At 43.3% G+C, this 15,566-nt stretch overlaps 1 protein-coding gene across 22 annotated transcripts in view; it reads left to right on the forward strand.

Annotated features, from left to right (window-relative positions):
- The window catches only part of elna (elastin a), a 324,471-nt gene that overhangs the window by 77,782 nt on the left and 231,123 nt on the right, over nt 1-15,566 (forward strand). For all 22 annotated transcript variants that reach the window (XM_080210607.1, XM_080210612.1, XM_080210601.1 and 19 more), the window contains exons 8-10: nt 2,021-2,083; nt 3,302-3,328; nt 13,100-13,135. In XM_080210607.1, the coding sequence (XP_080066733.1) occupies nt 2,021-2,083; nt 3,302-3,328; nt 13,100-13,135 (126 nt within the window). The remainder of the gene's footprint in view (nt 1-2,020; nt 2,084-3,301; nt 3,329-13,099; nt 13,136-15,566) is intronic.

Consider the following 15,566-nt stretch of genomic DNA (forward strand, 5'->3'; position numbering starts at 1 on the left):
CAATGCCTCTACTTAAAAAGCGCAGATGGCCATTTGTTCTTTTAAAAAAATTCAAAGCTTAACTTGCCATCTTCAAAGATCCATGCATCCCCACCCATGGCTCTCTTTCTCTCCTTTCCCCACTTTAAAAAACTTAAAATATTTTAAAAATTATGTTAAATTTCAGTTGGCATGCATCTGCTCACCTGTTTAGTCTTTGTAGAGTCTTTTAATAGCCTCTTCACTGTTTAATACAATTTCTAGTTTAGTGTCATCTGCAGAATTCAAAATGGAGCCTTGTGTTTTTGTTCTTTGAAAATTATTTTATTTTTATTTTGCTCTTCCAATCTGTTTAAAGTTATTACTTTTTATACAGTCCAGAAAAGATTTGGGAACTTCAAGTACTTCATTATTTAAAAAAAATGATAATAATAACCTTGTCTATCATTGGCTATTTTGCGTTAAGCTAGTCCAGAGAATCTATCCTGCAAGTTCGTGATTTGGTCTGCTAATAAAATCAGTGTTAATACAGTAAAGCAACAGTGTTGTATACTGCAACTGCAACACTGCAATTCAAGAAAGAAAGAGGAGAGAAAGTGGGGCACTCCAGGCCAGTAAGCCTGACATTAGATGTTGGGAAGATGTTAAACTAGGGAAGTTTTAGTGATGTATTTAAATCATAGTACAATTAACCAGAGTCAACACGGTTTAGTTGAAAAGATATCAGGCTTGATCTTTCAGCTCTTCACGCCGGTGGGTGTTTTGGTCCCACAAACAGCACACTCTGCAATGGCGAAAGGTGGAATCAATCAGGACCAGAAAATCCTGCTGCTGGACAACAGTGGGCCACCTTCCACCACTGAAAAACACATCACGGGGAGGCCAGAGAATCCCATCCGTCGTGTTTGACAAATTTTTTATAGTTTTTTTGCCTGTTTACCCACTTTCTCAACCGGCCTTTCCACTCTCAATGATTTGTGCACATACATCCCCTGTCACCCTGTTCTTCAACCCCATTTAAAGTTATTTTTCTACTAAAACATACCACTTCACATTTCTTTGCATTAACTTTCATCTGCCACATGTCCACCCATTCAACCTATATCCTCTTGACATATACCGCTATCCCCCTCCAATTTTAGTACTATCTGCAAATTTGAAACTATGCCAGCACAGCTACGTATTAATGCATGTCAAGAAAAGCAGTGATTCTCATTTTCATTGTTTCCTGTCACTCAGCCAACTTCATATCCTTGCTGCTAATTTTTCTTTATTTTGTGAGTTTCAACTTTTTTCAAATCTATTACGCAGAACTTTATCAAATGAACGAAGGAATCTTGGAGTCACTCGTACAATTCACACATCTCATTGCTTAAGAATAGGCCAAAACCCACAGACAATGGGGTTTGCAGACAGCTTGTCTTCACGTTTCACCAGGGACAACAGAAACATCAAAATTCATGGATTGCAAATTAATATGAAATGGATCCCATTTCAGAAATATCTGTTGGTATTGTTTATATTTCTTCTGGTTGTAAATTACACAGTGGCTAGAAATAAGCCTATGATTTACATAGAAATACATGTAATTTATAGCATAGAAACAGGTCATTCAGACCAACTGACCAATGCTGATGTTTATGCTTCACACAAGTCTCCTCCTACCTTACTTAATCAAACCCTATCAATATACATTTCTAATTCTGTCTCTCCTCATGCAATTGATAAGCTGTCCTTGAAATGCATTTATATTATTTGCCTCAAGTACTCCATGTAGTAGCAAGTTCTACATTCTAACCTTTCTCTGTGTAAGGAAGTTTTTCCCAAATTCCTTTATTGGATTTAAGAGTTACAACCGTATATTTATGTCTTCTAGTTTTCCCTACATCTGTCCTTTCATACTGTATGTCACAGATCACCATTTTCCAGAAAAAGAAACCTCAGCCTTCTTATCAGAAGACAGATATCATTATATCCTATGCTTCCCACATTTAATCCTATGCTGATTTAATTATCTGAGTTTTCTTCTTCTTTCTGATAGGGTATGGTGGCTTTGGAGTAGGAGTACCTGTTGGTTATCCAGTTCTGTCTCCTAAACTACCAGGTATGTATTGTGCATTCTTTCTTTATATTTAATGATACAGACTATGTAGATGAGAATGTGAGGGGGGATCAATCTAGCAGCGATGGAGAATGTGACACTGGTTTCCAGCAGGGCAGCGTACTATCTTAATTTGGAATTAAGAGATGAAAAATTGGGCTTGTTAGCATCCATTTCAAGTGCACATTGAATGCTACTAGTTCTTCAAAATGGCGTATTTGGCACATGTGCACACTTGTGGGATGAGTCACACCACACACTGTATTAGTGCAAGAATTAGCGCATGTATTGGAGTTGCTGGAATGTTGCTGCATCTCCAGCAGCTTCAGGAAAACTGATCTCGGCAACCCACCACTTGGCTGGTGGCCAGTTATTTCCTCAGTTCCAGTAGACCCCCACCTGTCTGAGTGCTTGAACGTTCTCGCCTGCACCTGATGTGCATCTGAGGCTGTGTTGTGCATGCCAGAAGCCACACTGCTAACATGTCCCACTTTGGTGACCATATCTGCTGATAGTGCCTGTGTCAATTGGTAGTTGCTTTCCTCCAAGGTTTCTTTAGAGCTGTCCTCTAAGGCGTTGACAACGGTCTCAGCAGTGGTGGTGGGGGTGAGGGGCTGTGCAGTGCAGTGCAGTTGGGGCACAACAACTCCTGATAGTCTGGCCTCATTGGGGTCGTTTTCTACAACAGAAGACAGGTGGTTCAGTGCAAGGAAGGGACAGGTTTTTGGGCAGATTTCAACTTACTTGAGACCACCACCATATGCCATGATGTGAATCATCAGGCAGCACCTGCTATATCATTTTGGAGTTTAACAATCCAGCCAACACATTCTCCTGACCTCATGTACCTGTTCGGCAACAGGATAGATCCCTCACCAGTTATATTTTAAAGAGATCAAAAACTACTTTTGGGTTAGTTCCTGGTTAATTTATTTTTCTGTTGCTATGGTTCTACAAATGCTTAGTACTTTCTTAAGTTGTTTCAAGTTGCAAAAGTCTACAGCGACTCAACCATGATTCAGCATCTGAGGTTGATGGAATAGCGAAAGGATGTTTTTCATGATTCCTTCCATCACAAAATGTTGCATTATGGCAATACCATGGCCATTCTTTCAGTTTTGTTATACTTTACAGCTGATTTTCAGACACCACCCTAGGTATAACCGTATCCAATTTGGATTTTATTGTTCAATTATACTACTGATTATTATTATATTGTAGGTGGCTATGGGATTCCATACAGTGCTGGTAAGTATTTTCTTGTTATTAATTTTATTATGCTGTAACAGATTATAATATTGCAATTCCATTAGTGTTGGTGCCATAATACAACATTGATATTATCATGTCTACAAAATTAAAAGATGGTAGAATCCTATTCACAAACCTTTTGAAGAGAACACAACACTGTTAAGGACCGGATGGAATGCATCCGAGGGTTCTGAAAGAAATGGCAGAGGTGATAGTGGATGCCTTGGTGGTTATTTTCCAAACGTCGCTGGATTCCGGGGAAGTGCCGGAAGATTGGAAAGCGGCTAATGTTACGCCGTTGTTTAAGAAGGGTGCCAGGCAAAAGGCAGGGAATTATAGGCCGGTTAGTTTAACGTCTGTTGTAGGTAAAATGTTAGAATCCGTCATCAAGGAGGAAATAGCGAGGCATCTTGAGGGGAATTGATGATAGAGCAGACGCAGCATGGTTTCGTTAAGGGGAAGTCGTGTCTGACAAATTTATTGGAGTTCTATGAGGATGTGTCTAGGGCGGTGGATAGAGGAGAGCCAGTGGATGTGGTCTTTCTTGATTTTCAGAAGGCGTTTGACAAGGTACCTCACAAGAGGTTATTGCAGAAGGTAAGGGGGCATGGAGTTGGGGGTAGGGTGTTAGCGTGGATAGAGGATTGGTTGTTAAATAGGAGGCAGAGAGTGGGGGTTAATGGGTGCTATTCGGATTGGCGGTTGGTGACTAGTGGAGTGCCCCAGGGGTCGGTGCTGGAGCCTCAGCTATTTACCATTTATATAGATGATCTGGAGGAGGGAACCAAGTGTATGGTGTCGAAATTTGCTGATGACACCAAGATTGGTGGAACGGCAAATTGTGCGGAGGGTGTGGAGAGTCTGCAGAAGGATCTAGATAGGCTGGACGAATGGGCCAGGAACTGGCAAATGGAATTTAATGTTGGTAAGTGCGAGGTGGTCCACTTTGGTAGGAATAATGGTAGGAAGGACTGTTACTTACGTGGCGAAAAACTGCAGCAGGCGACGGTGCAGAGGGACCTCAGGGTCCTTGTGCATGAGTCGCAGAAACCCAGCCTGCAGGTGCAGCAGGTGGTCAGGAAGGCTAATGGGATGCTGGCCTTCATAGCGAGGGGGATTGAATATAAAAGTAGGGAGGTCTTGCTGCGGCTGTATAGGGCATTGGTGAGGCCGCAGCTGGAGTACTGTGTGCAGTTTTGGGCGTTGTACTTACGCAAGGATATTTTGGCCTTGGAGGGAGTGCAGAGGAGGTTTACTAGGCTGATACCGGAGTTGAGGGGGTTGAGCTATGAGGAGAGGCTGAATAAACTAGGCTTGTACTCGTTAGAGTTTAGAAGAGTGAGGGGAGATCTCATTGAGACGTATAAGATGATGAATGGGATGGATAGGATAGAGGTGGAGAGACTCTTCCCGCTCAGAAAGGACAGTAGGACTAGGGGGCACAGCCTCAAGATAAAGGGGGGGCGGTTTAGAACGGAGTTGAGGAGGAACTTCTTCACTCAAAGGGTGGTGAATCTCTGGAATTCTCTGCCTGTTGAGGTGGTGGAGGCTGCCTCGCTAAATATTTTTAAGATGCGGGTTGATGGGTTTTTGATAAGCGAGGGGATTAAGGGTTATGGGGAGAGGGCGGGAATGTGGAACTGAGCCACGACAGATCAGCCATGATCTTATTGAATGGCGGGGCAGGCTCGAAGGGCTGGATGGCCTACTCCTGCTCCTATTTCTTATGTTCTTATGTTCTTATTATGAATTATTGAAGCTGCTCTACTACTATTATTAGGCTTATTTAGTATATTGATACACAAATATGAATAAAAAAATCTCAGGTCTTACCATCTCGCTTGGCTGTTGGTCAGCCCAGCAAGCTGGGAAGAAGCATGCAATGCTAAAATCCAACTCAAAATGTTTGGCGCCAAATAGTTTGATATGTTCCCAGCCCTTTTTGCTGATGTTAACTGCTTTGTGCCCAAGATGGGTGCAAAGCTTATTAGCATGAATTTGACTAGATTTCAATATCATTACTGGGTTCAGCACATATGCTTCCCCCTCCCAGATGTTTCTTACCTCTCTGGTGAGTCAGCACACTGGTGTGAATCACTGCTGTGGTTCAGGCACCTTAGGAACGTAAGTAAGCAAGGAGGTAAGTACCACTGAACATCACTCTTTGGGGTGCAGGGAAGGTTGCAGCATTGCCATGCTATAGGATGGGGGGGTTTGCAGAGGTTGGGGGGTTTTAGGATTCCTCAGGTGAGAATTCACTGCTGGCCTGTGTTGTGCGCATTCCCCCGGCCATTGAACAACCCCGATTGGAGCCAATAGATCTGGCAGTGATTCTCATGCTGCTGAGGAGGAGGAGGGAGATGTCAGCTCATTCTGCAAAATGTGAAAATAGATAAGTCCCCTGGGCCAGTTGGTTTTATCCTAGGATCCTCTTGGAGGCTAGGGATGAGATTGCAGAGCCTTTGGCTTTGATCTTTATGTCATCATTAGGACAGGAATAATGCCAGAAGACCGGAGGATAGCAAGTGTTGTCCCCTTGTTCAAGATGGGGAGTAGAGACAACGCTGGTAATTATAGACCAGTGAGCCTTTCTTCTGTTCTGGGAAAAGTTTTGGAAAGGATTATGAGAGATAGGATTTATAATCTAGAAAAGAATAATTTGATTAAGGATAGTCAACACAGTTTTGTGAAGGGTAGGTCATGCCTCACAAACCTTTCTGAGTTCTCTGAGAAGGTGACCAAAGAGATGGATGAGGGTAAAGCTGTTGATGTGGTGTTTATGGATTTGAGTAAAGCATTTCATAAGGTTCCCCATGGTAATCTATTATAGAAAATACGGAGGCATGGGATTGAGGGTGATTTAGTGGTTTGGATCAGAAATTGGTTATCTGTAAGAAGAAAGAGGGTGGCGGTTGTTGGGAAATGTTCTTCCTGGAGTTCAGTTACTACTGCACCGCAAGGATCTGTTTTAGGGCCACTGCTGTTTGTCATTTTTATAAATGACCTGGATGAGGGCGTAGGAGGATGAGTTAGTGAATTTGCAGACGACACTAAAGTTGGAGTAGTGGACAGTGCAGAAGGATGTTGCAGGTTACAGAGGGACATAGATAAGCTACAGAGCTGGGCTGAGAGGTGGCAAATGGAGTTTAGTGCAGAAAAGTGTGAGGTGATTCACAGGAATGCAGAGTACTGGGCTAATGGTAAGATACTTGGTAGTGTGGAGGAGCAGAGAGATCTCAGAGTCCATGCGCATAGATCCCTGAAAGTTGGCACTGAGGTTGATAGGGTTGTTAAGAAGGCATGTGGTGTGTTAGCTTTTATTGATAAAGAGGGATTAAGTTTCGGAGCCATGAGGTCATGTTGCAGCTGTACAAAGCTCTGGTGCGGCCGCCCTAGGAGTATTGCTTACAGTTCTGGTCACTGCATTATAGGAAGGATGTGGAAGCATTGGAAAGGGTGCAGAGGCAATTTACCAGGTTATTGTCTGGTATGTTGGGAAGGTGTTATAAGGAAAAGCTGAAGGATTTGAGGCTGTTTTCGTTAGAGAGAAGACGGTTAAGAAGTGACTTAATAGAGACATACAAGATGATCAGAGGATTAGATAGGCTGGACAGTGAGAGCCTTTTTCCTCAGATGGTGGTGGCTAGCATGAGGGAACATAACTTTAAATTGAGGGATGATAGATATAGGACAGAGGTCAGAGGTAGGTTCTTTATTCAGAGAGTAGTAAGGGCATGGAATGCCTTGCCTGCAACAGTAGTGGATTCGCCAACATTAAGGGCATTTAAATTGTCATTGGATAAACATCTGGATGATATTGGAATAGTGTAGGCTAGATGGGCTTTAGATTGGTTTCAGAGGTCGGTGCAATATCAGGGGCCAAAGGGCCTGTACTATGCTGAAATGTTCTATGTTCTATTGCAAAGCCAGTCCAGGCCAGAGGCTACAGCATGAGATCAGGGGGCCATTGGTTGGGGCCAAGATGTGGCTGCCCCTCACCCCGAGGGGGGAGCCGGAGAACGGCAAAGATGGAGACCCATGGTGTATAGGACACACATGTCCTTCGATGGGCTACAGGATGCCATCTGGCACCGTGGTTCTCAGTGATTTGGCCATGCCTTGGACCCTGCCATCCATGGCGACCATTTCCTGCCCCAGGCTTTCCACTGTGGACTTTAGCCTTGGAGTGTTGGCCTGGGTATCATGCAAAGTCAGCATCAGCTCCTGCACCTGAAGGCTATGGTACTCCTCCAAACAGCCTTGCAGTTGCTGGAATGTTGCTGACAGGCCCGCCTTCAATCCCTGGCTCTGCCTCTGCATCTCCAGCAGCTTCAGGAGAACTGATCTTGGCAGCCCACCACCTGGCTGGTGGCCAGCTTTTTCCTCAGCTCCAGTAGACCCTCACCTGCCAGAGCACTCAGAGGTTCTCGCCTGCACCTGATGTGCATCTGAGGCTGTGTTGTGCACGCCAGAAGCCTCACTGCTAACGTATCCCACTGTGGTGACTATATCTGCTGATAGTGCCTGTATCAATTGGTAGGTGCTTTCCTCCAAGGTTTCTTTAGAGCTGTCCTCTAAGGTGTTGACAAGGGTCTCAGCAGTGGTGGTGGTGGAGGGGGTGGCAGGAAGGGCTGGGTGCACGGTGTGGTGCGGTGGGGGCACGATAACTCCTGATGGTATGGCCTCATTGGATCATTTTCTACAACAGAAGATATGTGGTTCAGTGCAAGGAAGGGACAGGTATCTGGCAGACTACAACTTACTTGAGAAAGTTCGTATGAATGAAGGTTTTGTGGCTCTTCACATCTGTGGCGCACACCGACCTGGCTGTCAGCCACAGCTCTGTCCTCAACCTTCCCCGGAAAGCTGTAGTACATACTCCTCAAATGAAGTGAGGAGGCAGAGCTTAAGAACCCCACTTCCATCTTCTCCTGCTCACAGTGATTATGAGCTGCCTTCTTTGTGGAGACAAGGAATGGGATTGAATGCCTGATGGATGGGTTTGGGGTGAGGGCAATTGGGTGGCATAAATTGGTACTGCCTTGGCAGACAAGTTGTAATGGGGGTGCAAAGGGGCCAGGCACAGAAAGGCTGCAGGATGTTAGGAAATGGATTGATGTGGGCATTACAGGTGCGACATACGGGACAGATGCCAGGACTGGAAGTACACTCTTGCTGCCTGAAGGAGATTGTTCATTTTGTTTCGGCATTGGTCATGGTCCTCCATGTCAGTTCACAGGCAATGACAGCTACTGCCAGTGCTTCCCAGGCTGCATTGTGAGTCCCCTATCTCAAGAGTAAATAATGGCCCTCATGTACTCCATGGCATCCAGCAGCTATCTCCACTCTCCATTTGTGAACTGTAGAGCTGCCCTATGTGCTGCCATTTTACTGGCATGATTGTGTGTGCATCATTCATGCTTAAATGCAGCAGCCTGTACTTAATGCTGCACAGCCTGTGGGCACTTCATGCATTTGGGAGTTCCACAATTGTGTGATTTTCATGGAGGCTCTTTCATTTCACTAAGTGTTGAAAGATTGCAGTACGGGGTGTGTCAGAAGGCTGTCATGGAGGACTCCTGTCTTCTCTAAGTCATGACACTTATAAAATTTGGGGGGAAATTCTGTCCCATGTGTTTTCAATTTCCTAACATATAAAGGAAAGTCACTATAATCCCAGAAGACATTGGTAAAGCCACAGTTGGAATACTGTCTGCAGTTCTGGTCACCCTATTATTTGATTTGATTTGATTTATTATTGTCACATGTATTAACATACAGTGAAAAGTTTGTTTCTTGCTCGCTGTAGAGACAAAACAAACTGTTCATAGAGAAGGAAACGAGAGAGTGCAGAATGTAATTTACAGTCATAGCAAGGGTGTACAGAAAGATCAACTTAATGCAAGGTAAGTCCATTCACAAGTCAGACAGCAGCAGGGAAGAAGCTGTTCTTGAGTCAGTTGGTACATGACTTCAGACTTTTGAATCTTTTTCCCAAAGGATGAATGTGGAAAAGAGAATGTCTGGAGTGAGCGGGATCTTTAATTATGCTGGCTATTTTGCCGAGGCAGCAGGAAGTGTAGACAGAGTCAATAGATAGAAGGCTGGTTTGCGTGATGGATTGGGCTACATTCATGACCTTTTGTAGTTTCTTGTGGTTTTGGGCAGAGCAGGAACCATACCAAGCTGTGATACAACCAGAAACTATGCTTTCTATGGTGCATCTGTAAAAGTTGGTGAGAATCATAGCTGACATGCCAAATTTCCTTAGTCTTCTGAGAAAGTAGAAGCTTTGATGGGCTTTCTTAACTATAATGTCAGTATGGGGGGACCAGGACAGGTTGTCGGTGATCTGGACAACCCTTTCTACTTCATCCCCATTGATGTAGACTGCATGTTCTCCTTTACACTTCCTGAAGTCGATGATAATCTCCTTCATTTTATTCACATTGAGGGAGAGATTATTGTTGCCACAGCAGTTCACCAGATCCTTTATCTCATTCCTATACTCTGTCTCATCACTGTTTGAGATCCAATCCACTATGGTGGTGTCATCAGCAAACTTGAAAATCGAATTGGAGGAGAATTTGGCCGCACAGTCGTAGGTGTACAAAAGTATAGTAGGGGGCTGAAATAGAACCTTATGGGACACCAGTGTTGAGGACTATCATGGAGGAGGAGTTGTTGCCTATCTTTACAGATTGTGGTCTTTGAGTTAGGAAGCTCAGGATCCAGTCGCAGAGGAGGTGCCACAGAGTTTGGACATGAGTTTCTTGGGAATAATAGTGTTGATGTCTGGGCTGTAGTCAATAAATAAGAGTCTGACATAGGCGTACTTGTTATTTAGGTGCTCCAGGGTTGAGTGCAGGGCCAGGGAAATGACATCTGCTGTGGACCTGTTGCGGCAGTAGGCAAACTGTAGTGGATCCAGGTAGTCTGGGAGGCTGGAATTGACTCCTGCCATAACTAACCTTTCGAAGCACTACATAATCATGGATGTCAGAGCCAATGGCCGATAGTCATTAAGGCATGTTGCTTGGTTTTTCTTAGGTACTGGGATGATGGTTGTCTTCTTGAAGCAGATAGGGGCCTCAGATCGTTGTAAGGAGAGGTTGAAGACGCCTGTGAATACCTCTGCCAGCTGATCCATGCAGGATCTTAGTGCATGTCTGGATACCCCATTCAGGCCAGTTTCTCTCCATGGGTTGACCTTCACAAATGCTGCTCTGACATCAGCAATGGTGACCTCAGATATAGGTTCATTCAGGGCTTCCAGGGTGGAGGGCATGCTCTCACTGACCTCTTGTTCAAAAAGGGGATAGAATGCATTGAATTCATCAGGGAGAGGTGCATTGGAGCCAGCAATTTTACATGCCTTCATCTTGTAGCCTGTTATGCCTTGCAGACCTTGCCATAGTCGGCAGGGGTCGGTATGGCTATCCTGGGCGCTTGTTTGGTCTGGTATTGTCTTTTGGCATCTTTGATGGATCTGCTTAGATCGTATCTGGCCTTCTTTTATAGGTCAGTGTTGACTGACTTGAACGCCTCAGACCTGGATTTCAGTAAGCAGTGGATATCTGTGTTCATCCATGGTTTCCAGTTGGGGAACACACGGATTTGTTTCTTTGGCACACAGTCTTCTACACACTTACTAATGAAGTCAGTTACTATAGTGGCGTACTCGTTCAGGCTGGTTGCAGAGTTTTTAAACACTGACCAACCAACTGACTACAAGCAGTCCCATAGGAGGTCATCTGATTCCTCAGACCAACGTTGCATGACTCTCTGATGGATTCTCCCACTTCAGCTTTTGCTTGTAAGTTGGGAGCAAGAACACAACATTATGGTCTAATTTTCCAAAGTGTGGGCAGGTGATAGAGCAGGAGGCATTTGATATTTCTGTAGCAGTGGTCTAGGATGTTTGGGCCTCTGGTGGAGCAGGAAACATGCTGATGGTAACTTGGTAGTTCATTCTTGAGCTTGAATTCTAGAAAGGATATTATTAAACTAGAAAGAGTGCCGAAGAGATTGACTAGGATGCTATCGGGACTTTGAGTTATAAGGAGAGGCTGGATAGACTGGGACTTTTTTCTCTGGAGCGTAAGAGGCTGAGGGGTGATTTTACAGAGGTTTACAAAATAATGAGGGGCATATATCAGCTAAATAGTCAATACCTTTTCCTGAAGGTAGGGAAGTTTCAAACGTAGTCTAAAACCTGGACAGCTGAACAAATCGACCGCACTCCAATCTGCTGTCCTGACCAATCAACTGCAGCCCTTAGCCATCTGACTACTGTCCAACCACCCAAATACTGTCTGATCTGACTATCCGCTCACCCATCTACCCAGTCACCTACCTGCCCATTATTTAGTAAACACTGGTTTTGTGATGCAGAACGTTGCACATTTTCACTGCAGCTGCACAACTTCATTTTTCATTTCCTGCCTGGAGAAAAAATACTTAGCGAGATTAATGGTCTACCTACCCACTCACACAGTTACCCACCTATGGACCGACCCACTCACCCACCTACCTACTCATCAATTCTATCTATTCATCCATTAACCCACCGTCCATCTACATACTCCTCCACATCAACCACCTACCCACTCATCCTCTTCATCCAGTCAGCCACTTACCCATTCACCCCATTCACATCCACCTCACCCTGTTATTCACTCACCCACCCAGCCATCCACTCACCCATTCATTAATCTATTCAATAATATTCATTAAAAGACTTGACCTTTAACATTTTTTAGAATACGGTAGTTGGTGCCATAAAAAGGAGCTTGCCCTCACTTTTTCACTCTGATGAAGCTTTCCAGGGCTGGCTGTGCATTTCTTTAAGCGCTCAGTCAGAAGATTCTGGAAGAAATGCACAGCAGCATCAGGTCAGGGGAATCTTTCCACACAGCAGCCATGCACACAGCATAGATGTTGTTTGGAAGACTCAGAACATTTATGAACAAAATGACAAAAGGTCTAGCTCTAACTTTTAGACTATGGTCGCAATTCTAGAGCTTGAGCTACTCTGGGCCTATCTTCAAAAGCCACCTCCAGTCTTCTCCAGCTGAAAGTTAGCAGTCTTCCACCAGCCATGCTGCAGCCACTGAAGCAGCATTTCTAAGGAACACCAGGACATGTAAAGGTACACAGAAGACAGGCACTAAGAATACCAAAGTGATGATTGAATTTTATTAAGTAATGACGATTCATAAATTTTGTTTGGGATGTTTATTTTGAGCAGATTGAGACTAAACAAACACTCTGGTGCCTCATGACAATGGAAAAGTATGGTATAAGACTGTTGAATGGAGAATTGGAGTTGTAATTACTGGTATGGCACTTGGATGAATTCTTCATAGATACCCTGGCCGAAAGGAGCTGATATGGTTGCTTCCTCCCTTTTCCCCTTCCGCGGAGAGAGACTTGCCTCTTCATAATTCCATGCACAGAATTGGGTGTGAATATCTATCATTCCAACCAGCGGGAAACTTAGTACAAAATCTGCCTGCCAAGGCACTTCATTTCAAAAATGTAAAATTCCACCCTGTGGTTTTATTTCAGATTTCCAACACACATTTTGCATTTGTACCATAATTTGTTAGTTGGATTTGAATAATTTGCATTATTATTGAAAATTTCTGGAAACGGGTTTGCCTCAAATGAAAAGGTGCTAATGGTCTTCATAATATTCACTATTGTTCAACTCTCTATGTCGTTGGTTATTATTCTGTCTAATTTGTCAATCCTCTGTCATTGTAGGTGGATATGCAGCAGCCAAAGCTGCTAAATTTGGAGGTAAATTTTCTTACTTGATTGATGATAGAAGCAACAAAATATTGTTACATAAAAGTACAGTGTAGAAATATAGTCTTGCTAATCATGTGACCAAAGTGAATGGTAGAACAGACTTTAGGGGCAGAGTGGTCTTCTTGTGTTTCTATATTTGGACCACTGTTGTTACTCACATTGTCATGACAGTTTAATATCATGTAGCACTAATTGTGTATTAACACTGTTGGTATATTTATAGACATGGTGGAACATTTGCAGTACTACTGTCTCTGGTCTCAGCACTACCTGATACTGATGAGGAGAATGGTAACAGATTTCAGGGCACAAACTGATTAAATGGGCAGACAAATGGCAGATGGAATTAAACCAGAAAACTGAGAACTTTACAATGTACCCACACAAACTTTGGGAGGTGGTAGGACAAGTTGAGAAAACTGTTGAAACCAAGATCTTAAAATCTTTGGTTAGAATTTCACCAGGTCACTTAGAAAAGGCATGGAGATTTGTGAGTGGTATGGGATGGCATGGGGTATAATATGCAACCGTGACACTTTGGACCAGAAATCTAATGTCTTTATGTCACAAACATATGACCATATTAAACAGGAGCAGATGTAGTCATTTGGCTCCTCTGGCTGCTCTGCTATTCAATTTGTTAATGTTTGAAGTCTGAATGATCCCCACAGGTTATCTCTTTCCGCAAATGCTGTCAGCTGAGATTTTCCAACATTTACATTTTCATTTCAGATTCCAGCAAGTGCAGTAATTTTCTTTTATTTGCTTGTCATAGGTAAAATAGCAGAGAGGGTGGGATTAAGTGCTAAAGTGGTCACTAATTAGCTACTAAAAGCCCTCAAAAGGTCAACAGCTGAGTGAGCTGCCCCATTGCTTCAATAGCCCCCATAAAATGGGAGACATATTGAGGCTGGTGGGTAGGCAGCAGGCAGATTATACATTGCATTTTACAGGTCCCTTCATCTTCAAAACCACTAGAGGAGACAGTAAAATGCAATAGGGTGGTATGTACAAAATCAGAGAATTCCACCCTAAATCTCTTAATTACATGGGGGGGTGAGAAACAAATTGAAATGGGAGATTTAAAGGGGAAAAATAGATTAAAATAAGCAGATATGTTGGGATCATAAATTTTTTAAGTGTGTCCAGGATAGTTTTCTGCAACAAAATGTCATTGATCCAACAAGGGGGCATCAATATAGATTTAGTAATGAATAATGAACCAGATTTACTTAATAGCCTAACAATGCATGAATGTTTATCTAATAAGCAATTATATGATTGACTTTTATATGATTTTACTTTTGACTTTTATGGCACAGATTTCCATTGCTGGGTTGGGTGTGTAGAGTTGGGAGAATTCCTAGCTCTGTGAATCCGACGTTTAAAAATGGCTTCCCAGATGTTGGATAACAAAAAATGGGTAGCTGATGAGAGGCAACAATTTTGATAGTGTATACTTGCTCTTGAATAAGGTTGACTGATGACTCGATAAACAAGGACGGCACAGTATCACAATGGTTAGCACTGCTACTTCACAGCTCCAGAGACCTGAGTTTGATTCCCGTTTGGATCACTGTTTATGTGGAGTTTGCACATTCTCCTCGTGTCTGCGTGGGTTTCCTCCAGGTGCTCTGGTTTCCTCCCACAGTCCAAAAATGTGTGGGTTTGGTTGAATGGCTATGCTAAAAATTGCTCCTGAGAGTCCTGAGATGCATAGGTTAGAGTGATTAGTGGGTAAATATGTAGGGATATGGGGGTAGGGTCTGGGTGGGATTGTGGTTGGTGCAGACTTGATGGGCCGAATGACCTCTTTCTGCACTGTGGGGTTTCTGTGATTCTGTGAAGTTGCGTATGTTGCAGCAGTTCAACCTTTGTATCAGGTAGTCTTAGTAACATCCAATGATTGTAACTTGCCTGTTCTGGCATTTCAGGAGATGTATCTAGAACTGTTCCAGGTGGTGTTCAAGGTAGTTTGATCTCTCATCAGTAACATTTTAGATTAATTAAGACAAGTTGAATGAAAAGGTGTTAATTTGTCAATTTTGGAACACAATCAATTTATACTTTGTATCATTGTTGCAATTGTTGTGTTAATAGAGCCAGTCCCTGAGTTATGTGCCCTCACAGTCTTGTAGTTCAATGTGTGAACAGAGGTCAAGACAATGAGGTCCTGCAGTGCCTATCTATTTACATTTGCTTTAGAGCCAAGATGATACCAACTAATTGTCATTATAGTCATCTGAGCTTCTTTGGAAACTGTCATAGCAAACAATCCTGGTTCACCCAGCTATCCCCTTTATTTGAGCTGACCATCTGGCCCATATTGGAAATAATTATCTCAATATTCTGCTCAATAGAAAGTGGAGTTGGACTCCTCCATGCTCTGCACTATTATGAGCAAACACAGTAAGAAGTC

This window comes from Carcharhinus amblyrhynchos, chromosome 23, assembly GCF_965287045.1.
Source record: "Carcharhinus amblyrhynchos chromosome 23, sCarAmb.v2.hapA, whole genome shotgun sequence".
In the NCBI taxonomy this organism is placed as follows: Eukaryota; Metazoa; Chordata; class Chondrichthyes; order Carcharhiniformes; family Carcharhinidae; genus Carcharhinus; species Carcharhinus amblyrhynchos.